The sequence below is a fragment of the Mustela nivalis genome (assembly GCF_964662115.1).
Source record: "Mustela nivalis genome assembly, chromosome: 18".
In the NCBI taxonomy this organism is placed as follows: Eukaryota; Metazoa; Chordata; class Mammalia; order Carnivora; family Mustelidae; genus Mustela; species Mustela nivalis.
In genome coordinates this window covers 53,157,328-53,183,487 of record NC_139037.1, presented here as the reverse complement: position 1 = coordinate 53,183,487, position 26,160 = coordinate 53,157,328, and the positions used below count along the sequence as shown (strand labels likewise).

The 26,160-nt window shown below is 40.6% G+C and overlaps 2 protein-coding genes and 1 long non-coding RNA gene across 3 annotated transcripts in view; 1 reads left to right on the top strand and 2 right to left on the bottom strand.

Moving 5' to 3' along the window:
• LOC309852832 overlaps positions 1-26,160 on the bottom strand; it is a 642,903-nt gene that overhangs the window by 208,274 nt on the left and 408,469 nt on the right. The gene's annotated exons all lie outside the window — the stretch shown is intronic.
• Positions 1,375-2,292, bottom strand: LOC309853939 (vomeronasal type-1 receptor 4-like; the record flags this gene model as incomplete). Its single annotated transcript, XM_082712539.1, has 1 exon — positions 1,375-2,292. Exon 1 carries the CDS (start codon positions 2,269-2,271, stop codon positions 1,375-1,377), a length of 897 nt encoding a protein of 298 aa, XP_082568665.1. The 5' UTR covers positions 2,272-2,292.
• On the top strand, positions 23,731-24,672 carry LOC309853938 (vomeronasal type-1 receptor 4-like; the record flags this gene model as incomplete). Its single annotated transcript, XM_082712538.1, has 1 exon — positions 23,731-24,672. The coding sequence occupies one exon, from the start codon at positions 23,731-23,733 to the stop codon at positions 24,670-24,672; it is 942 nt and encodes a 313-aa protein (XP_082568664.1).

Here is a 26,160-nt window from a genome sequence, read left to right as displayed (position 1 = left end):
CATTTGGTTTTCATCACACTCGAGAAAGCCCGAGTACAGGAAAATGGAGTCTTTTAAAGGGGACTGCTAGCTCATCTGCTTTGCTCTCTGCTCCTGAGGAAGACATTATCTTTATTTCCTTGTATAGTAGATAAGTCAGTCTAGTGTTCCAGAGCTCTTTTCTTTTCTTTTTAAAAATTTTTAAATTAACATGTAATATAATATTAGCCCCAGGGGTACAGGTCTGTGAATCACCAGGTTTACACTTCATAGCACTCACCATAGCACATACCTTCCCCAATGTCCATAACCCAACTACCCTGTCCCTACCCACCCCCAGCAACCCTCAGTTTGTTTTGTGAGATTAAGAGTCTTTTATGGTTTGTCTCCCTCCTGATCCCATCTTGTTTCATTTATTCCAAGGCTCTTTTCATTTCTTTCCTTTTGTTTTATTTTCTTTCCTTTTGTTTTCTTTTCTTCCAAAGATTTATTTATTTATTTGAGAGAGAGACAGAGAGAGAGGGTGAGAGAAAGCATGAGGACAGGGGGAGGGGCAGAGAGAGAGGGAGAAAGAAAATCTCAAGCAGACTCCTCCCTTGCATGGAGCCTAACATGGAGCTTTATCTTATGACCCTGAGATCAAGACCTGAGCCAAAACCAAAAGGTGGATGCTTAGCTGACCGTGCAACTCAGGTGCCCCCCAAGGTTCTTTTCTAAACACAGCTTTGAATATAAGCTGTTCATGCTTCTTTTCACAGAGCATGAGCATACATGAAAACGCATATTAGACCATCTTCCAACAATATCCAACACTGATTTATGGAGTGCATTATTTCCTCACACGGTTTCCCATGAAAACATCAGTTCAAATGCTGTAATTAATCTGACAAAGGGCTAGGATCACATCCATTCAGCTTACCTCAAGCAATATTTGGTTAAGATTGGAGGAGAGATGGGGGAAAGGGTAATTGGGTGATGGACATTAAGGAGGGCACTAATGTAATGAGCATAGGATATTATATGCAACTGATGAATCACTAAATTTTACCCTGGAAATTTTAATACATTATGTATTAACGAAATTGAATTCAAATGAGGACATTTTTTTTTTTTTAAAAAAGACCATTATCAGTAAGATACTATGTATCTGGATGAGGCTACCCTGATTTATTCACCTCAGCTATGCCCACATAGTCCTGACACTCAGGCATCTGAGGAAATCCTGAATACCCGTAGGTTTTACCTTAGAAAGATACAGATCTTCTCTCTAAGATTCTCTGTTGACTTTTTGAGTCTAATGAGAATAAACAACTGGAAATTGTGCAAAATCATACAATTTATATTTTTCTGGTGGGAATAGGGGATTTTGTGTTTCTTGTCCTCACAAAGCAGACCCTAGTTACTGTAGAGTCTTGGCTCCTGAGCAAAAAGGGGCTGGCCACTGGAAAACACATAGAACTGGAGGTCAGAGGTCTTCACTAACCACCAATTGGGATTATAAATAAAAACAGCACCAACTTGAAAGATGGAAAAGAGGAAGGAAAAAGACACAAAGGTGGTCACCAGGGCAAGGGTGCTCTGGGTGGTTCTGGACTCAGCAGAGAATCTAGGGGAGATGTTATTAGGCCTGTGAATGTTCTGGACCCGCTGCCTGTGCCTGTGCAGGAAGAAGACCGTGGAGCCACTGGCCCAGATTGTGAGCACACAGAATGAAGCTTCAGGGAATACTACCAGTGCTATAAAAATTAACCCTGCAGTTGTCTCATAACTGGAAGTAGAACAGACTCCAAAGTCCTTTTTCTTTGTGACTTTTCTGCTGCTCTGTTTCCCTGATATATAAAGCACATACATAGGCATGATAAAATTTACCATTATGTGCATGATCCAGCAGAGAGAAATGGAGAAGCTGACATACTCTGGGGCTTTGACTTTAAAATCCTTCCAGCAGGAATTCATGGGGCTGATCATGATGTTCTGGAAGATACTCAGGAGGCAGATATTGCTGATGCACACTTCCCTGCCCATTCTATGGATGTACAAAAGAAGTCTGAGTCCCAAATCATGGTAGAAATATTTCAACCCCAAAGCTGCTGATGTCTGGGGAACTCCTTTTGATAGCATTAGCAAGGAGTTGGCTATAATCAGGTGTTTGAGAAGCGAACCTGTGGGTCTCAATCTACCTTCAGTGTAGTAATGGCAGAGATCATGGAAAGGAAGAGAGAAATTGCCCAGGATTCCAACTGTTGTCTGTGATAAGTATATTGTTGCTATTGCCAAGTTCCTAGAAGCCATTCTGCCATTCAGCACGTTTTCCTCTAAATGATAGCAACATGCGTCCCTATGAACAAAAAGGCTTAATGAAGATTTGGATATGATGAGTAACTTTGATGGCTTGTTTCTGCGGGGTTGCCAAAGACTTTGAGAGGTAGGAGGGGGTGGAGAGAAGTACCAGGATCTTCCTTGGAAAAGTCAGTACTAAAGATGAGGTGGTTTCACCTGGACAAAGCAATGGTAAGTGACAGCAAGTGGAGAGAATGCTTCATACATTTTCAGAAAACTGAAATTGATACCTACAATGGAAAAAAAAAACATACAACCTCAGTCATTACCTATAGCATGGGACAGATCAGTTCTGAATGTGTCACTGATTTAAACATTGCAGATAAATTATGAAGTCTGTCATTCCTGGGGCTGAGAGAAATGGTTAGAGAAGCAGAAGAGGCAGGAGGTGCCATTGGACACACCCTGCCAACATTGTGAGGATAGAAGACAAAATTACATTCCAAATCGTGAGGAAATGTGTTGCACCTTAAGTCTGGTTTTGTCTTGTGGATACCTTTAAGGAGAATGATCAGGAAGTGGGTGTAAAACAGATGCTTAAGAATCAGCACTGTGGACCTGAATCTGTAATAAGGGTGGAAAAGAAAGAGAGGATGGTAAGGAAGAGAGAAAGCTCCTGGAATCCCTAGATGGTCTGTGATAAGTAGACCATTCCTACTGCAAAATGTTTTGGCCCCATTCTGTCACTTCCCAGGGATTGATCATCATCTTGAGAACCTGAGGGGCCTGCCTGAGCACATGTGAGAACCATATTAATCGTATCAGATCCAGTATTTTCACTGAGAAATAATTACGGTTTTTTTTTTGTTGTTGTTGTTAGTTATTGTTAAGAAGCTTCCCAGAGTGGAAGTCGTAATACTGAAACAGCACTTACTCTGCATGAATCAGTGCTATAGCTGTACTTCTGGTATTTTTATAGGTCTTCATAACTGCGTGAGGTACGCACTGGCATTGCATCATTTTCATTGTAAAGAGAAGAAGTTTGCTGCAAAGAAGTTGAGAGAACTGTGTAAATTCACATGCTGGTTTGGGGCAGAGTGAGGACCGGAAGCTGGCTAGGCTGTTTGCAAAGACCATTCTCTGACCACTGTGCTCCACTAACAAACCATGTCAGCTGTGCTTTCAAATAATTCACATCTATATTTAGTTTAGTGCTTAGACCTTGATATTTTATTTTACATTTTAAGTAGTTTATTTTATAATTTGGTTTATAACAAGTTTCCATTTCTATTTAAATATTTACTATATAGGTTAATATGAAATATGAATGAAGTTTTAGAGATCTGAATAAAATACAGATACACTATTTAGAGTGTAATCTGAAAGTCATCTGCCTCTGCAGAAGTTGTATTTTATCAACATAAGATTATCGCAACATTACCTTGGCAGCAGAAAGCCTTGTTTGTTGTCCTGCTGGAACACAGATACAGTGGACATTATTGAACAATATCATTTTGTCCTGAATCCTGATACATGAAACACTAATCTGTAATAAAATACTGTAGGACAGAAACCAGATAATTACTAATTTTACATCATAAACTCCTCAGGCTATTAATGTATGGGTTAAGTGTAATGCTTATCTATGGAGTAAAATCTGTGCAATGCATTAAAGTACAGGAGATTATATGACATGGGATGTGGAGAATGTGAAATTTTAAGCACATGAGAGGTTGAAATCATAGTGCAATGTGTAGTGACCCTGTGATTGAGGTTAGAATGTTATTAAACCAAAGAGAGTAACATATGTCCTCACAACTGTTTTCTGAAACCATAACTGATTTACCTTTGCCTTTCTCCCGCCCTACCTTGAAGGAGGAGAGCATCTTACCATAAGCATTGGTGCACTAAAACTACAGATATTTCCAATAGAGACACAATTACTATCCTAAGTGCATCACAGACCCAGAAGTGGATTTTGAAAACACACTTTCTTATTCTAGAAATAATTCAGATACCTTGTTTTTGCACAAAGTGAGGTCATTCTGATAATTCTATCCTACTCTCAGTTACAATCAGGAAGGCATTATAAGCACACCTCTCATAATACAGTGAATGTGGGCCATGGTTCAAGTAAGGTACTGTGAATGGCACATTGATTTCTTTTCCCCTCAAAATATTTATTTATTTATTTTTAATGTTTTTCCCCCAACATTGTTTTATTTATATCCACATCCAATTACAACTTTTCTCTCCTAATCTTTTAAAAATTTTTATATTTATTTTTAAAATTTCTCTTCAGTGTTCCAGAATTCATCGTTTATGTACCGTGCCCAGTGCTCCATGCAATACATGCTCTCCAAAATACCCACCACAAGGCTTACCCAACCTCCCCCCAACCTCTCCTCCAAAACCTTCACTTAGTTCCTCAGAGTCCACAGTCTCTCATGGTTCATCTCCCCCTCTGATTTCCCCCAAATCCCTTCTCCTCTCCATTATTATTATTATCAGTTAACCAACATATAGTACATCATAATTTTTTTTTAAAGATTCTTCAAGGAGCTGGAGCAAATAATCCAGAAATTTGTATGGAATCAGAAGAGACCCCGAATTGCTAAGGAAATGTTGAAAAACAAAAGTAAAACTGGGGGCATCACATTACCTGACTTCAAGCTTTTTTACAAAGCTGTGATCACCAAGACAGCATGGTACTGGCATAAAAACAGACACATAGACTAGTGGAACAGAGTACAGAGCCCAGATATGAACCCTCAACTCTATGGGCAAATACTCTTCGACAAAGCAGGAAAAAATATAAGTGGAAAAAAGACAGTCTCTTCAATAAATGGTGCTAGGAAAACTGGGAAGCTATATGTAGAAGAATGAAACTCAACCATTCTCTTACACCGTACACAAAGATAAACTCGAAATGGATAAAACACCTCAACGTGAGACAGGAATCCATCAGAATCCTAGACGAGAACATAGAACCAGGTGGTGTGGTGAGTATTAGAGAGGGCACGGATTGCATGGAGCACCTGTCAATTTTGGCCTTTCTTTTTTTTTTTTAAATTTATTTTTTATTTCTTTTCAGCATAACAGTATTCATTATTTTTGCACCACACTCAGTGCTCCATACAATCCGTGCCCTCTATAATATCCACCACCTGGTACCCCTACCTCCCACCCCCCGCCCCTTCAAAACCCCCAGATTGTTTTTCAGAGTCCATAGTCTCTCATGGTTCACCTCCCCTTCCAATTTCCCCCAACTCCCTTCTCCTCTCTAACTCCCCATGTCCTCCATGCTATTTGTTATGCTCCACAAATAAGTGAAACCATATGATAATTGACTCTCTCTGTTTGACTTATTTCATGCAGCATAATCTCTTCCAGTCCCGTCCATGTTGCTACAAAAGTTGGGTATTCATCCTTTCTGATGGAGGCATAATACTCCACAGTGTATATGGACCACATCTTCCTTATCCATTCATCCGTTGAAGGGCATCTTGGTTCTTTCCACAGTTTGGCGACCGTGGCCATTGCTGCTATAAACATTGGGGTGCAGATGGCCCTTCTTTTCACAACATCTGTATCTTTAGGGTAAAAACCCAGTAGTGCAATGGCAGGGTCATAGGGAAGTTCTATTTTTAATTTCTTGAGGAATCTCCACACTGTTCTCCAAAGAGGCTGCACCAACTTGCATTCCCACCAACAGTGTAAGAGGGTTCCCCTTTCTCCACATCCTCTCCAACACATGTTGTTTCCTCTCTTGCTAATTTTGGCCATTCCCACTGGTGGAAGGTGATATCTCAATGTAGTTTTAAATTGAATCTCCCTGATGGCTAGTGATGATGAACATTTTTTCATGTGTCTGATAGCCATTTGTATGTCTTTATTGGAGAAGTGTCTGTCCATATCTTCTGCCCATTTTTTGATATGCTTGTCTGTTTTGTGTGTGTTGAGTTTGAGGAGTTTATTATAGATCTTGGATATCAACCTTTTGTCTGTACTGTCATTTGCAAATATCTTCTCCCATTCCGTGAGTTGCCTCTTTGTTTTCTTGACTGTTTCCTTTGCTGTGCAGAAGCTTTTGATTTTGATGAAGTCCCAAAAGTTCATCTTCACTTTTGTTTCCTTTGCCTTTGGAGACATATCTTGAAAGAAGTAGCTGTGGCTGATATGGAAGAGATTACTGCCTATGTTCTCCTCTAGGATTCTGATGGATTCCTGTCTCACGTTGAGGTCTTTTATCCATTTTGAGTTTATCTTTGTGTATGGTGTAAGAGAATGGTCGAGTTTCAGTCTTCTACATACAGCTGCCCAGTTTTCCCAGCACCATTTATTGAAGAGACTGTCTTTTTTCCACTGTATATTTTTTTCTGTTTTATCGAAGATTATTTGACCATAGAGTTGACGGTCCATATCTGGACTCTCTATTCTGTTCTACTGGTCTATGTGTCTGTTTTTATGCCAGTACCATGCTGTCTTGGTGATCACAGCTTTGGAGTAAAGCTTGAAATCAGGTAGCATGATGCCCCCAGTTTTATTTTTGTTTTTCAACATTTCCTTAGTGATTCAGGTTCCATACAAATTTTTCGATTATTCTCTCCAGCTCTTTGAAAATTACCAGTGAAATTTTGATCGGAATGGCATTAAAAGTATAGATTGCTCTAGGCAGTATAGACATTTTAACAATGTTTAATCTTCCGATGGTCTTCCATCTTTTTGTGTCTTCTTCAATTTCTTTCATGAGTGTTCTGTAGTTCTTCTAGTACAGATCCTTTACCTCTTTGTTTAGGTTTATTCCCAGGTATCTTATGGTCTTGGTGCTATAGTAAATGGAATTGATTCTATAATTTCCCTTTCTGTATTTTCATTGTTAGTGTATAAGAAAGCCACAGATTTCTGCACATTGACTTTGTATCCTGCCATGTTGTTGAATTGCTTTATGAGTTCTAGTAGTTTGGGGGTGGAGTCTTTTGGGTTTTCCATAGAAAGAATCATGTCAGGTCGCCTGGGTGGCTCAGTGGGTTAAGCCGCTGCCTTCGGCTCAGGTCATGATCTCAGGGTCCTGGGATCGAGTCCCGCATCGGGCTCTCTGCTCGGCAGGGAGCCTGCTTCCCTCTCTCTCTCTCTCTGCCTGCCTCTCCATCTACTTGTGATTTCTCTCTGTCAATTAAATAAATAAAATCTTTTTTTTTTAAAAAAAGAAAGAATCATGTCATCTGCGAAGAGAGAGAATTTGACTTCTTCATTGCCAATTTGGATACCTTTTATTTCTCTTTGTTGTCTGATTGCTGTTGCTAGGACTTCTAATACTATGTTGAACAAGAGTGGTGAGAGTGGGCATCCTTGTCTTGTTCCTGAACTCAACGGGAAGGTTGCAAGCTTTTCCCATTGAGGATGATATTTGCTGTGGGTCTTTCATAGATAGATTTTAGGAAGTTCAGGAATGTTCCCTCTATCCCTATACTTTGAAGCGTTTTAATCAGGAACGGATGCTGGATTTTGTCAAATTCTTTTTCTGCATCGATTGAGAGGACCCTATGCTTCTCTCTTCTCTTATTGATTTGTTCTATCACATTGATTGATTTGCGAATGTTGAACCATCCTTGTAGCCCAGGGATGAATCCCACCTAGTCATGGTGGATAATCTTTTTAATGTGCTGTTGGATCCTGTTTGCTAGGACCTTGTTGAGAATCTTAGCATCCATATTCATCTGTGATATTGGTCTGAAATTTTCCTTTTTGGTAGGATCTTTGCCTGGTTTGGGGATCAGGGTAATGCTGGTTTCATAGAAAGAGTCTGGAAGTTTTCCTTCTGCCTCAATTTTTTGAAACAGCTTCAGGAGAATAGGTGTTATTTCTTCTTTTAAAGTTTGGTAGAATTCCGCAGGAAATCCATCAGGTCCTGGGCTCTTGTTTTTTGGGAGGCTTTTGATCACTGCTCCAATCTCGTTACTAGATATCAGTCTATTCAGGTTGTCAATTTCTTCCTTGTTCAATTTTGGGAGTTTATAGTTTTCCAGGAATGCATCCATTTCATCTAGGTTGCTAGCTTTTGGTATATAACTATTGATAATAACTTCTGATGATTGTTTCTACTTCCTTGGTGTTAGATGTGATCTCTCCCTTTTCATTCATAATTTTATGAATTTGGGCTTTCTCTCTTTTCTTTTGGGTTAGTATGGTCAATGGTTTATAGATCTTATTGATTCTATCAAAAACCAGCTTCTAGTTTCATTGATATGTTTTTTTAATTTACTTTTTTTTCATCATAACAGTACTGATTATATTTTCACTACACCCAGTGCTCCATGCAATCCATGCCCTCTATAATACCCACCACCTGGTACCCCAACCTCCCACCCCCAGTCCCTTCAAAACCCTCAGATTGTTTTCGGAGTCCATAGTCTCTCATGATTCACCTCCCCTCCCAATTTCCCCCAACTCCCTTCTCCTCTCTAACTCCCCATGTCCTCCATGCTATTTGTTATGCTCCACAAATAAGGGAAACCATATGATAATTGACTCTGTCTGCTTGACTTATTTCACTCAGCATAATCTCTTCCAGTCCAACTTTTGTTGCTACAAATGTTGGGTATTCATCCTTTCTGATGGAGGCATAATACTCCATAGTGTATATGGACTACATCTTCCTTATTCATTCGTCTGTTGAAGGGCATCTTGGTTCTTTCCACAGTTTGGCGACCGTGGCCATTGCTGCTATAAACATTGGGGTACAGATGGCCCTTCTTTTCACAACATCTGTATCTTTAGGGTAAAAACCCAGGAGTGCAATGGCAGGGTCATAGGGAAGTTCTATTTTTAATTTCTTGAGGAATCTCCACACTGTTCTCCAAAGAGGCTGCACCAACTTGCATTCCCACCAACAGTGGAAGAGCGTTCCCCTTTCTCCATATCCTCTCCAACACATGTTGTTTCCTCTCTTGCTAATTTTGGCCATTCCCACTGGTGTAAGGTGATATCTCAATGTGGTTTTAAATTGAATCTCCCTGATGGCTAGTGATGATGAACATTTTTTCATGTGTCTGATAGCCATTTGTATGTCTTTATTGGAGAAGTGTCTGTCCATATCTTCTGCCCATTTTTTGATATGCTTGTCTGTTTTGTGTGTGTTGAGTTTGAGGAGTTTATTATAGATCTTGGATATCAACCTTTTGTCTGTACTGTCATTTGCAAATATCTTCTCCCATTCCGTGAGTTGCCTCTTTGTTTTCTTGACTGTTTCCTTTGCTGTGCAGAAGCTTTTGATTTTGATGAAGTCCCAAAAGTTCATCTTCACTTTTGTTTCCTTTGCCTTTGGAGACATATCTTGAAAGAAGTAGCTGTGGCTGATATGGAAGAGATTACTGCCTATGTTCTCCTCTAGGATTCTGATGGATTCCTGTCTCACGTTGAGGTCTTTTATCCATTTTGAGTTTATCTTTGTGTATGGTGTAAGAGAATGGTCGAGTTTCAGTCTTCTACATATAGCTGCCCAGTTTCCCCAGCACCATTTATTGAAAAGACTGTCTTTTTTCCACTGTATATTTTTTTCTGTTTTGTCGAAGATTATTTGACCATAGAGTTGACGGTCCATATCTGGACTATCTACTCTGTTCCACTGTTCTATGTATCTCTTTTTATGCCAGTACCATGCTGTCTTGGTTATCACATTGATATGTTCTACTGTATCTCTGGTTTCAACCTCATTGATCTCAGCTCCAATCTTGATTATTTCCCTTCTTATGTGTGGAGTTGGTTTGATTTGTTGTTGATTCTCTAGTTCTTTAAGGTGTAGAGACAGCTGGTGTGTTCTGGATTTTTCAATTCTTTTGAGGGAGGCTTAGATGGCTATGTATTTCCCCCTTAGGACCGCCTTTGCTGTATCCCATAGGTTTTTGACCAAAGTGTCTTAATTCTCATTGGTTTCCATGAATTGTTTCAGTTCTTCTTTGATCTCCTTGTTGATCCCAGCATTTTTAAGCAAGGTGGACTTTAGCTTCCAGGTGTTTTGTTTCCTTCGGAACTTTTCCTCGTGATTGAGCTCCAGTTTCAAAGCATTGTGATCTGAGAATATGCAGGGAATAATTTCAGTCTTTTGGTATCAGTTGAGTCCTGATTTGTGACCCAATATGTAGTCTATTCTGGAGAAGGTTCCATGTGCACTTGAGAAGAATGAATATTCTGTTGTTTTAGGGTGGAATGTTCTGTATATATCTATGAGGTCCATCTGGTCCAATGTGTCATTCAATGCTCTTGTTTCTTTATTGATTTTCTGCTTCGATGATCTATTTCTGAGATAGGCATGTTAAGATCTCCTATGATTAGTGAATTCATATCAATATGACTCTTTAACTTGATTAACAGTTTTCTTATGTAATTGGCTGCTCCCATATTGGGCATATAGGTATTTATAATGGTTAGATCATCTTGGTGGATAGTCCCTTTAAGAATGATGTAGTGTCCTTCTGTATCTCTAACTACAGTCTTTAGTTTGAAATCTAATTTATCTAATTTGAGAATCACTACCCCAGCCTTCTTTTGAGGCCCATTGGCATGAAAGATGCTTCTCCATCCCTTCACTTTCAGTCTGGGTGTATACTTAGGTTCCAAATGGGTCTCTTGTAGACAACATATGGATGGGTCGTATTGTTTTATCCAATCTGCAACCTGTGTCTTTTTATGAGTGCATTTAGGCCATTCACATTGAGAGTGATTGATAGATACGTTTTTATTGACATCATGTTACCTTTGAAGTCTTTCTTTCTGTAGATTGTCTCTGTATTTCTGTTCAATGATATTCTTAGTATTTTTCCTCTTTTATAGAACCCCCCCTTAATATTTCCTGCAGTGTCTGCTTGGTGGTCGCATACTCTTTTTAGTCTTGCCAGTCTTGGAAACTCTTTATCTCTCCATCCATTTTGAAGGTCAGTCTTGCTGGATAAAGTACTCTTGGCTGCATGTTCTTCTCATTTAGTGCCCTGAATACATCTTGCCAACCCTTTCTGGCTTGCCAGGTTTCTGTGAACAGGTCTGACATTATTCTGATGGGCTTTCCTCTGTACTTAAGGAGCTTCTTTGTCCTAGCTGCCTTCAAGAGGGCCTGCCTACAATTATAATTCTTCATTCATACTATTAGGTGTCTCAAGGATTTTCAAGAATCTATAATCTTGGGGGGGAACCATTCTGCCTCTAGTACATGAACGCTAGTTCAATTCACGATTTTGGGAAAATTTTCACGGAGAACTTGTTCCACTATATCTTCTAGACTTCTTTCTTTCTCCTCCCCTTCCGGGATTCCAATAATTCTGATGTTGGAACGTTTTATGGCATCATTTATTTCCCTGATTCTGTTTTTGTGGCTTCTAAGCTGTTTGTTCCAGTCTTCCTCCTGATCCTTTCTTTCTATCTGTTTGTCCTCCAGATCACTAATTCTATCTTCTGTCTCAGTTACCCTAGCTTTAAGGAAATTTAGATTAGATTGGAACTCATTGAGAGCATTGTGAATATCATCCCTGGTGGCTTTCAGTTCTGCCCTAACATTATGAACATCATCACTGGTGGCTTTGTGGCTTTTAGCCCTGCACTAATCAATTCTGTTTGGCCATCCATGGCTTTCTCCAACCTAGCTATTGCCTGGGTAATTGTTAGCCTGAATTCCCTTTCCGACATATTGTCTATGTAGATAGCCATTAGCTCTGTTGCAGAAGCCCCATTCTCTGAAATTTTCTTCTGTTGGGCATTCCTCCTCCTAGTCATTTTGGTGAGAGATGGCTGAATGGATGTAGCTGGATGTATCAACCATGGTGCAGTCAAGGTGCACCCTGGAACACTTCTGAGCAATCAGGATTCCCCACCCAAATGAGAGAAAAAGAAGAGAAAAAGAAAAAAGAGAGTGAGAGAGGAAGACAGGAAAAAAAAGGGAAGATAAAAGAGAAAGCTCAGACCAAATGGGCCCCAAGGTAAGATTTATGAAGTATACAAATAAAAACAGACAAAAAAAAAAGACTGATAAATGTATATGACAAGAGAAAAAAATATATATATGAAAAAAAAAAAAAAAAAAAGAACGTTGTCCAAAAGAACCCCAAGTATAAGATTTATATATTATCAGGAGAAACACAAATACACAGAAGCACTGGTGGAAGAAAAAGATGGGAGAGTGGTTATAAATTCTCAGTGTGGGCGAGGAAGTTTATTTTGATTCTTTCTGGATGTATCTTGATATCTTTGTTAAGGACTCAAATTTCCTAAGATAAAAGGGGATTAAAAATTGGTTTACCTATAGGTGTAGCATTTTTGGGGAAAGGGGATTACCTTGAAGTTTAACTCTATATGAATATTAAAAAATAAAAATAAAAAAAGAATAAACTAAATTAAAGTAAACTAAAATTTTTTAAAAATGAAGAAATAAAAAAGCAAAAGAAAAACATGGGTATATGTATCAAAAAGTTCAGGTTAAAAGATTATTATGGAATTTGATGTAATGGACATCTCACTGTGATGATAAATAGGCTAAAAATTATCTGTATAAAATTTTAGAAATGAACCAGAATAGTGGGAGCAAATTAAAAATAAAAGTTGTATCTATGGAGACATATCTTGAGAGTGTTGCTGTGCCTGATATCAAAGATATTACAGCCTGTGTTCTTCTCTAGGATTCTGATGGGTTCCTGTCTCACGTTGAGGTCTTTTATCCATTTTGAGTTTATATTTATGTCTCCAAAGGCAAAGGAAACAAAAGTGAAAATAAACTTTTGGGACTTCATCAAAATCAAAAGCTTCTGCACAGCAAAGGAAACAGTCAAGAAAACAAAGAGGCAACCCACGGAATGGGAGAAGATATTTGCAAATGACAGTACAGACAAAAGGTTGATATCCAGGATCTATAATGAACTCCTCAAACTCAACACACACCAAACAGACAAGCATAACAAAAAATGGGCAGAAGATATGAACAGACACTTCTCCAATAAAGACATACAAATGGCTAACAGACACATGAAAAAATGTTCATCATCACTAGCCCTCAGGGAGATTCAATTTAAAACCACATTGAGATATCACCTTACACCAGTGAGAATGGCCAAAAATAACAAGACAGGAAACAACATGTGTTGGAGAGGATATGGAGAAAGGGGAACGCTCTTCCACTGTTGGTGGGAATGCAAGTTGGTGCAGCCTCTGTGGAGAACAGTGTGGAGATTCCTCAAGAAATTATAAATAGAACTTCCCTATGACCCTGCAATTGCACTCCTGGGTGTTTACCCCAAAGATACAGATGTGAAAAGAAGGGCCATCTGTACCCCAATGTTTATACAGCAATGGCCACGGTCGCCAAACTGTGGAAAGAACCAAGATGCCCTTCAACAGACGAATGGATAAGGAAGATGTGGTCCATATACACTATGGAGTATTATGCCTCCATCAGAAAGGATGAATACCCAACTTTTGTAGCAACATGGACGGGACTGGAAGAGATTATGCTGAGTGAAATAAGTCAAGCAAACAGAGTCAATTATCATATGGTTTCCCTTATTTGTGGAGCATAACAAATAGCATGGAGGACATGGGGAGTTAGAGAGGAAAAGGGAGTGGGGGTAAATTGGAAGGGGAGGTGAACCATGAGAGACTATGGACTCTGAAAAACAATCCTCAGATTGTTTGAAGTGGCGGGGGGGTGGGAAGTTGAGGTACCAGGTGGAGGATATTATAGAGGGCACAGATTGCATGGAGCACTGGGTGTGGTGAAAAAATAATGAATACTGTTATGCTGAAAAAATAACAATTTTTAAGAAATCATTTAAAAAAAAGTTGTATCTATAAAGTAGTGGTAGTTGTTCTCTTGTGGTCTTTTTTTTCTTCTTCTTCTTTTTTTTCCTGTGTGGTTTTCTGGGGGATGGGCCTACCACATGGGTTTTCAGGTAGTGTTCCCTGAATTAAGTCCTCCCACCCCCCCTCAAGGGGGTGGGCTCTGAGAAAACCGGTTTTTCAGGCTTTTGTTGTCTGGAGGTTTTTATGTTTGTTCGTTAGTTTTCTCTTGCCTTGACAGCTTTTGATGGCTTTTGGAGGTTTAGAGGAAAGAACTGCACCCCGACCTCCCTCTCAGACAGAAGCCTCAGTCTGTTCCTCCCTGGGTGCTGCAGAACACATAAGTTCCCTTTAGGCTGCTGGTAGAGCACTTCCGAGTCACGGTCCTTGGGGACACAGGAACTCCTGCTTGTACCCAAAACCAGGACAGTGGCGGCCTTCTGGCCAGCTCCGGACCACCAGAGAGGTTCCAAGCAGCGATCATACACTGAGATTTTCCCACTGGCCTGGGTTGGGAGTGCCTGGTCTTTCCGGGTTCGAGAGTGCTGGGTTGGCACCTTCGCGCACCTATCTCAGGGGATGGTAAGGGGTGCGCGCGTCTCAGGCTCTGATAGCACAGCGTGGCACTCACGTGGAGAGTGCAAAAAGCTATGCTTCTGCCAGCTGGCGAGGCTCCCAGGCGTTCTCAGGTGCACTGGCTGCTCAGGGACCAAGACCTGGTTTCTCTGCCGCACTCTCTCTGGCTCAGCGCCAGAGGTGGCTGTCTTGGGTCCGGGGACTTAAGCCCCTGTCCCTAACCACCCCGATTCCCACAATTCCCCCCTCCTGTGATCCTTTGCTCTTTTTGAATGCTTTCAACCAGACTCCAAGTTAATACTGGTCCCCAGATGCAGGGCACTCTCGTATTGGGGTATTACTTTCCAATGGGTCACCTCTGGTGGCTCCCTCCCCCTTTTGTTTATCTTCTGGTATCAGTCTGACATTCCCACTCTGCTTTACCTGCCCACTGGCAACTTCTGCCCCTGTAGAGATCCAGACATGTATAATTCTGATCTCAGGCTGATTTCATGGGTGATTGAAGTTCTTTGGTAGGTAATCAGCTCACTTTAGGATACAGGTTGAAAGGGCACCTCCTCCTACTTCCCTGCCATCTTGTCTCCCCACTATCAATTGACCCCTTTTTTGAGTTGTATCCTTATTACTTAGTTTTATTTTTTTATTAAAAAATTTTCTTTACTATGTTAATTTACTCACCATACAGTACATCATTCCTTTCGGATGGAGTTTTCCATGCTACAGTGTTTACCTATAACACCCAGTACTCTGTAAAATACGTGCCCTCCTTCTTAGCCATTACTAGGCTATCCCATTCGCCCACCCACCTCCCCTTTAAAAGCCTCAGTTTGTTTCTTGGAGTCCATGGTCTCTCATGGTTTGTCTTACCATGATTTCATCCCATTCATTTTCCCTTCCTTTTCCTAATGTCCTCCATGATATTCCTTATGTCCCACAAGTAAGTGAAACCATCTGACAATTAACTGTCTCCACTTGACTTAATCCGCTTAGCATAACTTCCTCCAGGTGCATCCACATTGAGGCAAAAGCTGTGTATTCATCCTTTCTGGTGACTGAGTGATATTCCATTGTGTATATGGACCATATCTTCTTTATCTATTCATCTGTTGAAGAGCATCTTGGCTCTTTCCACAGTTTGGCTATAGTGGACATTGCTGCTATGAACATTGGGGTGCAGATGGCCCTTCTTTTCACTACACCTGTATCTTTGGGGTAAATACCCAGTAGTGCAATTCCTGGGTCATTGAGTAGCTGTATTTTGAAGTTTTTGAGGAACCTGCACACTGTTTTCCAAAGTAGCCGTACCAACTTGGATTCCCACCAACAGTGTAACTGGGTACCGCTTTTGTCACAACCTTTCCAACAATTCTGTTTCTTGCCTTGTAAATTTTTGCCACTCTAACTGGTGTAAGGTGATACCTCAATGTGATTTTTTAAATAGTGTTATGTTAGTCACCATACAGTACATCATTAGTTTTTGCTGTAATGTTCCATGATTCATTGTTATAAATTCCCTGATGACTAATGATGATGATGGACACTTTTTCATGTGTCTGTTAACCATTTGTATGTCTTCTTTGGAGAAGTGTCTGCCCATGTCTTCTGCCCATTTTTTTCTTTCTTTTAAAAAATTTTTATTTATTTTTAAAATTTTGTTTTATTGTTCCAGAATTCATTGTTTATACACCATACCCAGTGCTCCGTGCAATACGTGCCCTCCATAATAGCCACCACCAGGCTCACCCAACCTCCACTCCCCACCCCTCCAAACCCTCAGATTGCTTTTCAGAGTCCACAGTCTCTCATGGTTCATCTCTCCCTCCAATTGCCCCCAACTCCCTTCTCGCCATCTCCCTATATCCTCCGTGTTATTTCTTATGCTCCACAAATAAGCAAAACGATACGAAAATTGATGCTCTCTGCTTGACTTATTTCACTCAGCATAATCTCTTCCACTCCCGTCCATGTTGATACAAGAGTTAGGTACTCATCCTTTCTGATAGAGGCATAATATTGCATAGTATATATGGGCCACATCTTCCTTATCCATTCATCCGTTGAAGGGCATCTTGGTTCTTTCCACAGTTTGGCAACCATGGCCATGGCTGCTATGAACATTGGGGTACAAATGGCCCTTCTTTTCACTACATCCGTATCTTTGGGGTAAATACTCAATAGTGCAATTGTAGGGTCATATGAAGCTCTACTTTTAATTTCTTAAGGAATCTCCACACTGTTTTCCAATGTGGCTGCACCAACTTGCATTCCCACCAACAGTGTAAGAGGGTTCCCCTTTCTCCACATCCTCTCCAGCACACGTTGTTCACTGTCTTGTTAATTTTGGCCATTCCAACTGGTGTAAGGTAATATCTCAATGTGGTTTTGATTTGAATCTCCCTCATGACTAGTGATGATGAACATTTTTTCATGTGTCTGATTTGTATGTCTTCATTGGAGAAGTGTCTGTTCATGTCTTCTGCCTATATTTTTGGCATGATTATCTGTTTTGTGTGTATTGAGTTTGAGGAGTTCTTCATAGATCCTGGATATCAGCCTTTTGTAGTATAATTTGTGATTATCTTCTCCCATTCTGTGCATTCCCTCTTGGTTTTATTGACTGTTTCCTTAGCTGCGCAGAAGCTTTTGATTTTGATGAAGTCCCTAAAGTTTATTTTTGCTTTTGTTTCCTTTGCCTTTGGAGACATATCTTGAAAGAAGTTGTTGAGGCCAATGTCGAAGAGGTTACTGCCTATGTTCTCCTCTAGGATTCTGATGGATTCCTGTCTCACGTTGAGGTCTTTTATCCATTTTGAGTTTATCTCTGTTTGTGGTGTAAGAGAATGGTCGAGTTTCATTCTTCTATACCACCAGCATTTTTCAATGAACTGGAGCAAACAATCCTAAAATCTGTATGGAATCAGAAGAGACACCAAAGTGTTAAGGAAATGCTGAAAAAAACCCACAAAACTGGGGGCATCATGTTGCCTGATTTCAAGCTTTCCTACAAATCTGTGATCACCAAGACAGCACGGTTCTGCCCATGTTTTGACATGGTTATCTGTTTTTTGGGTGTTGAGTTTGAGAAGATCTTTTTTTTTAAAAATGATTTATTTATTTATTTGAGAGAGAGAGAGAGAGAGAGAGAAAGAGAGAGAAAGCACAGGGATAGAGGATCAGAGGGAGAAGCAGAATCCCTGCGGAGCTCGAAGCTCAAAATGGGACTTAATTCGAGGACTCCAGGATCATGGCCTGAGCCAAAGGTGGTGCTCAATTACTTGAGGCACCCAGGTGCCTGAGTTTGAGAAGTTCTTTATATATCTTGCATATCAGTCCTTTATCTCTACTGTCATTTGCAAATATCTTCTCCCATTCTGTGGGTTGCCTGTTTTTTTTGTTGACTCTTTCCTTTGCTGTACAGAAACATTTTGTCTTGCTGAAGTTTCAGTAGTTCATTTGTGCTTTTCTTTCCCTTGCCTTTAGAGACATGTCTTGAAAGAAGTTGCTGTTGCCAATGTCAATGAGGTTACAGTCTATGTTCTTCTTTAGGATTATGATGGATTCCTGTCTCACATTGAGGTCTTTCATCCATTTAGAGTTAATCTTTCCATATGGCATAAGAGAATAGACCAGGTTCATTATTCTCTATATAGCTATCCAATTTTCCAGCACCATTTATGGAAGGGACTGTCTTTTTTCCAATGGATATGTTATTCCTGCTTGGTCAAACATTATTAGACCATTGAGTTGAGGGTCCATATCTGAGCTCTCTGTTCTGTTCCATTGGCCTATGCATCTGTTTTTGTGCTAGAACCATGCTGTCTTGGTGATCCAAGCTCTGTAATATAGCTTAAAGTCAGGCAATGTGATGCCTCCAGCTTTGTAAAATTTTTCTGGAAGTTAACACATAAAGGGTGACAAATCTTGAGAGACTCTGGACTCCAGGAAAAAACTGAGAGTTCCAGAAGGGAGGGAGGTGGGACAATGAGGTAACCAGGTGTCAGATATTAAGGAGGGCACATGTTGTGATGAGCACAGGGAGTTACACACAACTGATGAATTGTTGAACACTACAACAAACATTAATGATGTTGTATATGTTTGCTAACTGAATAACAAAACCGATCAATCACTCAATAATAATAGTAAACAAATGAGGAAAAAAAGTGAAATGTGCACCCTGAGATCGAATCACACTCTCCACCACCAAAGCCATGCAGGTGCCTCATGGTCATTCCCAGGACAATAAAAGTATCCCACAGATGTAAGAAACACTTGTGTTATATCTTCATTTCACTCCCTGTGAATCATATACAGATTTCGTGCAGTGACACAATGATGTCATTTTTTTAAATAATTTCTTTTCAGCGTAACAGTATTCATTGTTTTTGCACATACCCAGTGCTCCATGCAATCCGTGCCCTCTCCAATACCCACCACCTTGTTACCCCAACCTCCCACCCCCCCACCCCTTCAAAACCCTCAGATTGTTTTTCAGAGTCCATAGTCTCTCATGGTTCACCTCCTCTCCCAATTTCCCTCAACTCCCTTCTCCTTTCCATCTCCCCTTGTCCTCCATGCTATTTTGTATGCTCCACAATATTGTATTCATTCTTTAGTCTGTATTGAAGATCAGTTACCACTCTTCCTTTTTCTTTGTCCTCAGTGATAGTGACAGTATTGAGAAATGCTGTCTTTGTTTTGCAGAATGTCCCTCATTTCCATTGTCTCAGATTGTGTCTGTCATCCTGAGTTCAGGCCCCTCCTTGGAGAACAACTTCTAGACACAGATGATGGTGGGACCTCCTGAGTTCCTGAGCTCAGAGGCTAAGTGATGAGGAAATGTCGGTGTCCTAGATGTGTGGTTGAGCTTCTTCCTGGGAGAAGCAGGAGACGTGGTTTGATTGTCAGGGTGAGCTGGGGAGAGAGGGTGTATCCACAGATGTTCAGGCTCCTGGAGGAGTGCAGTCTGCTCTCAGATGCAGGATAACCAGAAGCTTTTATTAGAGTGGAACACCCCATAGAAGCTCTTTCAGGAAGATACCCAGATGATTGCCAGGCTCATTTCAATTTGAGAAGTAGTGTGGAGCTAAATGGACCTCAGTACTGGGTTCCCAGTTAGGATCACTTGGGGAGTTTCACAAACACCATCACTTGTGCTCTACTCACCTCCCATTTTCATTCTGTCAGTCTTTGAGTCTCTTGGACACATTTGTAAGAGCAGACCCAAAGCTCTGGCCCACAGGGACCCAACAGGGTCTGCTCTGCATGGGGTGGTTTGTTGTTGTTGTTGTTGTTTTTAGATTTTATTTATTCACTTGACAGAGTGAGAGAGAGAGATCCCATGTAGACAGAGAAGCAGGCAGAGAGCGCGGGAAGCAGGCTCCCTGCTGAGCAGAGAGCCTGATGCAGGACTGAATCCCAGGACCCTGATATCATAACCTACTGAGTCACCCAGGCACCCTCTGCATCGGTTTTCTAGAAGGATTTGGTATAGGCCCATCCCCAGTGCTGTTGCGGGATTTGGGATGTTTCTAGGAGGGCAATGGCTCTGCTGACAGGTGAGAAAAAACTCATGTTATGACCTTCAGATCAGAGCTGTGTGTCTTTGAATCCCTCCTGTGGTAAAAGATATGCAATGGCAGGTTTTTCTGCATTTCAAGGACCTTCTCCTTGTGGGGAGGTGGGTGACAAGGGAAGATGTATCAGTTTGCTGGTGTTGTCATAAGAGAGACCATGAGCTGGGGTCTAAAGCAAAGGAAATTTATTGTCTGGCAGTTCTGGAGGCAAAGAGTCCACAATCAAGGTGTTCTCAGGGCATGTTCCCTCTGAAAGTCATGATGGAGCATCTCTCAAAGGCTCTATCCCAGCACTCTGTTCGTTGCTTGTGGCCATACAAATTTGTGTTCCCCCAGATTTCCTCTTTCTGTAAGAATACCAGTCATGATGGACTAGCCACCACCCAACTCCAACTGACCTCATCTTATTGGATTCTATCTTGAATGACCTTATTTCCTATGAAGGGCATATACCTCAGAATATGAGAGTTAAGACTTCAGCATATTAACTTCAGCATATTAACTTTGATGAGACTCAGTGCAACCCATAATACATGAGGTACGTTGATGCTTTCGAAAAGGGAAACTTTTACTTATTTATTTTTCCAGAAAACAAAAGTTGAAGGAACATTTCCCCACTTCTTTTCTAAAAAGAATTTTTTTATTGTGTTGTGTTAGTCACCATAGAATACAACATTAGTGGGGCACATGGGTGGCTCAGTGTATTAAGCCTCTTCCTTCAGCTCAGGTCATAATCTTAGGGTCCTGGTACTGAGCCCCGCATCAGGGTCTCTGCTAAGCCTGTTCCCTCCCTCCCCCACCTCTCTCACTACCTGTGATCTCTCTCTCTGTCTAAATAAATAAATAAATAAATAAATAAATAAAAGATTTTTAAAAATACACCATTAGGTTTTTTTCCCGCAGTATTCCAAGATTCATTATATATATAAACGGCATCTTTAAAATGTGTTTTTTTTTTTTTTCCAGATAATGAGAAAGAGGCCTGGAAGATTGGGGAGCAAAGGGAAAAGGTCTTTCTCAGAAAGCAGTTCCAGGTGAGACACTGTGTCTTTCCTTCCTCCTGAGAGGCCATGTGTTCATAACTTGGAAACTTTAACTTCTGTCTATGAATTTTGTCACCCTCCCCTTTCCCCCGGGGTCTGTGGCTCCCTCATACCCACTCTTCTCTCCAGCGTTCTCTGTTTTGTGCCTGTGTTTTCTACCCATGCTTCTTATTTCCCCCAGGCTCTGTGTCCTTTTCCCACATGCCAGCACTTTCATAAGAGTTGCTAGCTAGGGGCATCTGGGTGGCTCACTGGGTTAAAGCCTCTGCCTTCAGCTCAGGTCATGGCCCCAGGGTCCTGGGATTGAGCCCCACATGGAGGTCCCAGCTCCGTAGGGAGTCTGCTTCCTCCTCTCTCTGTCTGCCTGCCTCTCTGCCTACATGTGATGTCTGTCTAGCAAATAAATAAATAAAATCTTAAAAAAAAAAAAAAAAAGAGTTCCTAGCTAGAAACTTTTAGTTGTTCTTCATAATTGGCACCTGGGAGAAAGGTTTTCAAAAATATTCTCAGCTCCCAAGCCTGTCAGTGCCAATGCTGCTTCAGGTGAAATGATAATTGCAGTTGTGAAGGGAGGGGAGCTCCCAGAGTCATAAAAACACATCTCACTGCCCAGAAGCCCTCTTGCACCTGTATTGCCTGCTCTGACCATCACCCTGAGCTCTCCAGTTGGGCAGTAGGAAGAATTTGGTGGGTTCTCTGCATCTTTCTACCTTAGAGGTACAATCTGGAAGGCAAGGAGTTGTCTCAGGAGTCCAGGTAAGGGAGCATAATGGACAAAGGGGGATTTCTGTGTATGAATGTGGTCCAGTGCCGAAGCCGGGTATGGAGGTGGAATCCATCCTGAGGCAGGAGCTGAGTCAGTAAAGAGAGATGTGGACCTAGATTAGCACCCACCCCTGATGGCTGCTGAGGCCACAGAGTAGAATCCTCTTTGACAGTGACTGTTGTGTTTTTATCATTGGGGTCATCAAAAATGACTTTTTGAAGGGTTAATTTTAATTCCACTTACCTAAACCATCAGAGTCACTTTTTTTTTACATGTACAATATAGTAGTTCAACACTTTCTCCAAAGATCTCTAATTTTAATATGCCTAAGGACTGTTGTTCTGGAGTGAGTCTGCTGTCAAGTCTGTGTGACTGAAGCCATAGCATAATTTGCAGATCTCAACATGTGCATGCATAGCACCTCTATGTTTGTAATAAATGTTGGATGTATGTATAGAAATCATGTGATCATGAGCAGACACAGTGTGTCAGAGCACAGTTGTTAGAGTGGACATGTTTTCTATAACTCTGGGTCTATGAAGTGCTTAATGGATTAAATACTTGTGTATCAATTGGTTATGGAGAGACTTTTCCCGTTAAAGTAGGGAAGCATCATTTAAGAAAAATAGAACTTAATATATTTCAGACATGACTTTTAGACTCTAATGTATCTTGTGTTGTATATGCTGCTATTAAATATTAGAATACAAATCCAAAAACTATGTCACATATACAAGATACAAGGTTTTTGCTGTACATTAAATTTTGCATGTCTGGTATTTCAGTATCTTGCACAGATCTTGCTTTACAGCTACTAATTTTATTTCATCAGGTATTCATAATTACATACATATATGATCTGAATGTAGTCATTATTTTGTTTCTACTTTACACAATGTAATCTGGCAATGGTGCTTCTTGTACAGAATCTATGCCTTTTATGTTTGTTCCTGGAATGAAAGCAAATGATTCTTTCTGTTGATGTGCTAATTTTAAGTCATTCTTGCATTCATTTAGTCCTGCTTGTCATGGGACAGGGTCCTGCATCTTTGTAGTACTGTAATCAGTGCATCTACAGTTTATTACTAATTGAAAAGCTTTATTTAAGTTTATATTAGGTTATGGAACAGTCTTCCTAAATAAGTGAAAACTCATCATTAAGATCAGTTTAAGTATGGTAGCAATCTCAATTCAGATGACAAGGTGCAAACATAAGACTAAATTGAGATCTGGTTTATTTAAAGAACCACAACTAACTATTATTTTTGTATATTATGGATTCAGGCACTAGCCTTGTGACCAGCCCAGCCCAGTTCCAGTCCCCACCCTGGATTGGTAAGTGAATTGAGACAAAGCAGTTCACCTCTGTGTAACTTTGTTGTCTTCATCTTTATGAGGAATACAGTGAGGAATGCCTCCTGAATCTGTGAGAAATAAGAAGTGACCCCCATGGGTGGCCATTAAACCAGCAATTCACACTTGCAAGTGTTCGGTAATGGTTGTGTATGTAACTCTTGGAAGGCCCTAAATGACAGAAGAAGTTTAGTATTTCAAAGTAGGGAGTGTAGAAATGTGAAGAATATCAGATTTCAATTGACACAATTCATGTGGCCCACATGTGATATTCCCATGCAGGATCCTCTGGCCTAGAAAACAAAGATCAGTCACTGATATTTGACTGAGACCTGACAGGATGGCCACAAGGGATCTGACAATAGGAGTGATCTTCTTAATAAAGACTCTGGTTGGAATTCTGGGGAACTTCTCTCTTCTTTACCATTATCTCCTCCTTGATTTTACTGGGTATAAGCCAAGGCCCACAGATTTGATTGTCAAAAACCTGACTGTAGGCAACATTTTGGTCCTGTTCTCTATTGGAATACACAATACAATGTTATCCTTTGGGTGGTATCACATCCACAGTGATTTTGGATGCAAAATTTTCCCCTATGTTCGTAGGGTGGGCAGGGGGGTGTCCATTGGCACCACCTGCCTCCTGAGTGTCTTCCAGGCCATCACTATCAGGCCCAGGAACTCCAGATGGGCAGCACTTAAAGGAAAATCTCATCCCAAGTGCATTGTCACTTCAATTGTCTTGTGCTGGGTCTTGCAGATATTGGTAAATGTCCTGTCTCCTTTGTTTATGACTATCACTTTGAACAATGAAAACATCACAAATAGGAAAAGTTTTGGATACTGTTCAATTATTCGTCATGAGAAAAGCAGAGACTTGCTGTATATAGCATTGTTGTCATTCCCTGATGTGCTATTTTTGGGGCTCATGCTCTGGGCCAGCAGCTCCATGGTCTTCTACCTGTACAGGCACAAGCAGCGGGTCCAACATGTTCGTAGAACCAACATCTCCACATTGACCCCTGAGTCTACAGCCACCAAAACCATCCTTCTCCTGGTGAGCACCTTTGTCTACTTTAACACCCTCTCCTCTATCTTTCATACTGTTTTGGGTCTTTTTGATGATCTCAGCTGGTACCTTTTGAACACCAGTTTGGTGCTCACTCTGTGTTTTCCAGTCCTCAGCCCCTTTCTGCTCATGAGCCGTGACCCCAGGATATCCATGGTCTGCTTTGCCTGGATAAGGAATATAAAATCCCCTCATGTTATGAGAAACATGTAAATTGTAGGAATTCCCTTAATGTTTCTAATGTTGGTAATTCAGTCATCCCCTCAGGATTCCCAGTACAATGATGAGAAGCTAACAGAACATCTTTTTTTTTTCCTTCACTCACAGTATGGTGTTTTATTTTGTTTTGTTTTGTTTTTTTAATAAAAATGATATATATTATTAGCCCCAGCAGTACATGTCTGTGAATCGCCAGGTTTACACACTTCACAGCATTTACCCTGGCACATACCCTCCCTAATGTCCATAACCCCACCACCCTCTCCTGGCCCCCCTCTCCCCAGGAACCCTCAGTTTGTTTTGTGAGATTCAGAGTCTCTTATGGTTTGTTTCCCTCCCGATCCCATCTTGTTTCATTTATTCTTTTCCTACCCCCAAAACCCCCCATGTTGCATATCCACTTCCTCATATCAGGGAGATCATATGATAGTTGTCTTTCTCTGGTTGACTTATTTCACTAAGCATAATACCCTCCAGTTCCATCCACACCATTGCAAATGGCAGGATTTCATTTCTTTTGATGGCTGCATAGGATTCCGTTATATATATATAGATATATATCTATATATATATCACATCTTCTTTATCCATTCATCTGTTGATGGACATCTAGGTTCTTTCCACAGTTTGGCTATTGTGGACATTGCTGCTATAAACATTCAGGTGCACGTGCCCCTTTAGAGCACTACATTTGTATCTTTAGAGTAAATACCCAGTAGTGCAATTGCTGGGTCGTAAGGTAGCTCTATTTTCAACATTTTGAGGAACCTCCATGCTGTTTTCCAGAGTGGTTGCATGAGCTTGCATTCCCACCAACAGTGTAGGAGGGTTCCCATTTCTCCACATCCTCGCCAGCATCTGTCATTTCCTGACTTGTTAATTTTAGCCATTCTGACTGGTGTGAGGTGGTATCTCATTGTGGTTTTGAATCTAACGGAACATCTTGATCATCTCCTTCAAAGTTAACAATAAGTCATAATTGTAATTATAATGTGATATTTTATAATTATCTTATAAATACTCATGTGATTGAAGTTTTGCTAATAGTCAGTGGAGGAACACAGAAACTATACAATTATAAACTCAAGATCCTGAAGTGATCTAGATATTATAGAGAAGGCTTTGAGTGTGTCAGGTAAATTTATTAGGCTAAATTTCCCAGAAGTGAAATTGTCAGGGAAGTATAGGAAAAGGACCATGAAAGTGGATCAGCATGTGTCAAGTTACGTCAAACTGCAGAGAATTGTACTGGAGGGGAAATTCAATCAGTGAGTACAGCTTTGGGGGGCCAGTTATTATTTTGTTGTTTTCTTACTAGAGCGGCAATACTCAGTCATGTGAAGTATGATGTCATGGGAGCTTGGGAGATGAGCATTGTAAACATTTTCAGGTAGAAATGGACAGATTGAACTGAAATGGGTAGTGGTGAGCATAGAATTACATTTTACCTAACTCTTAAACAACATCAGGTGATTGTAATAA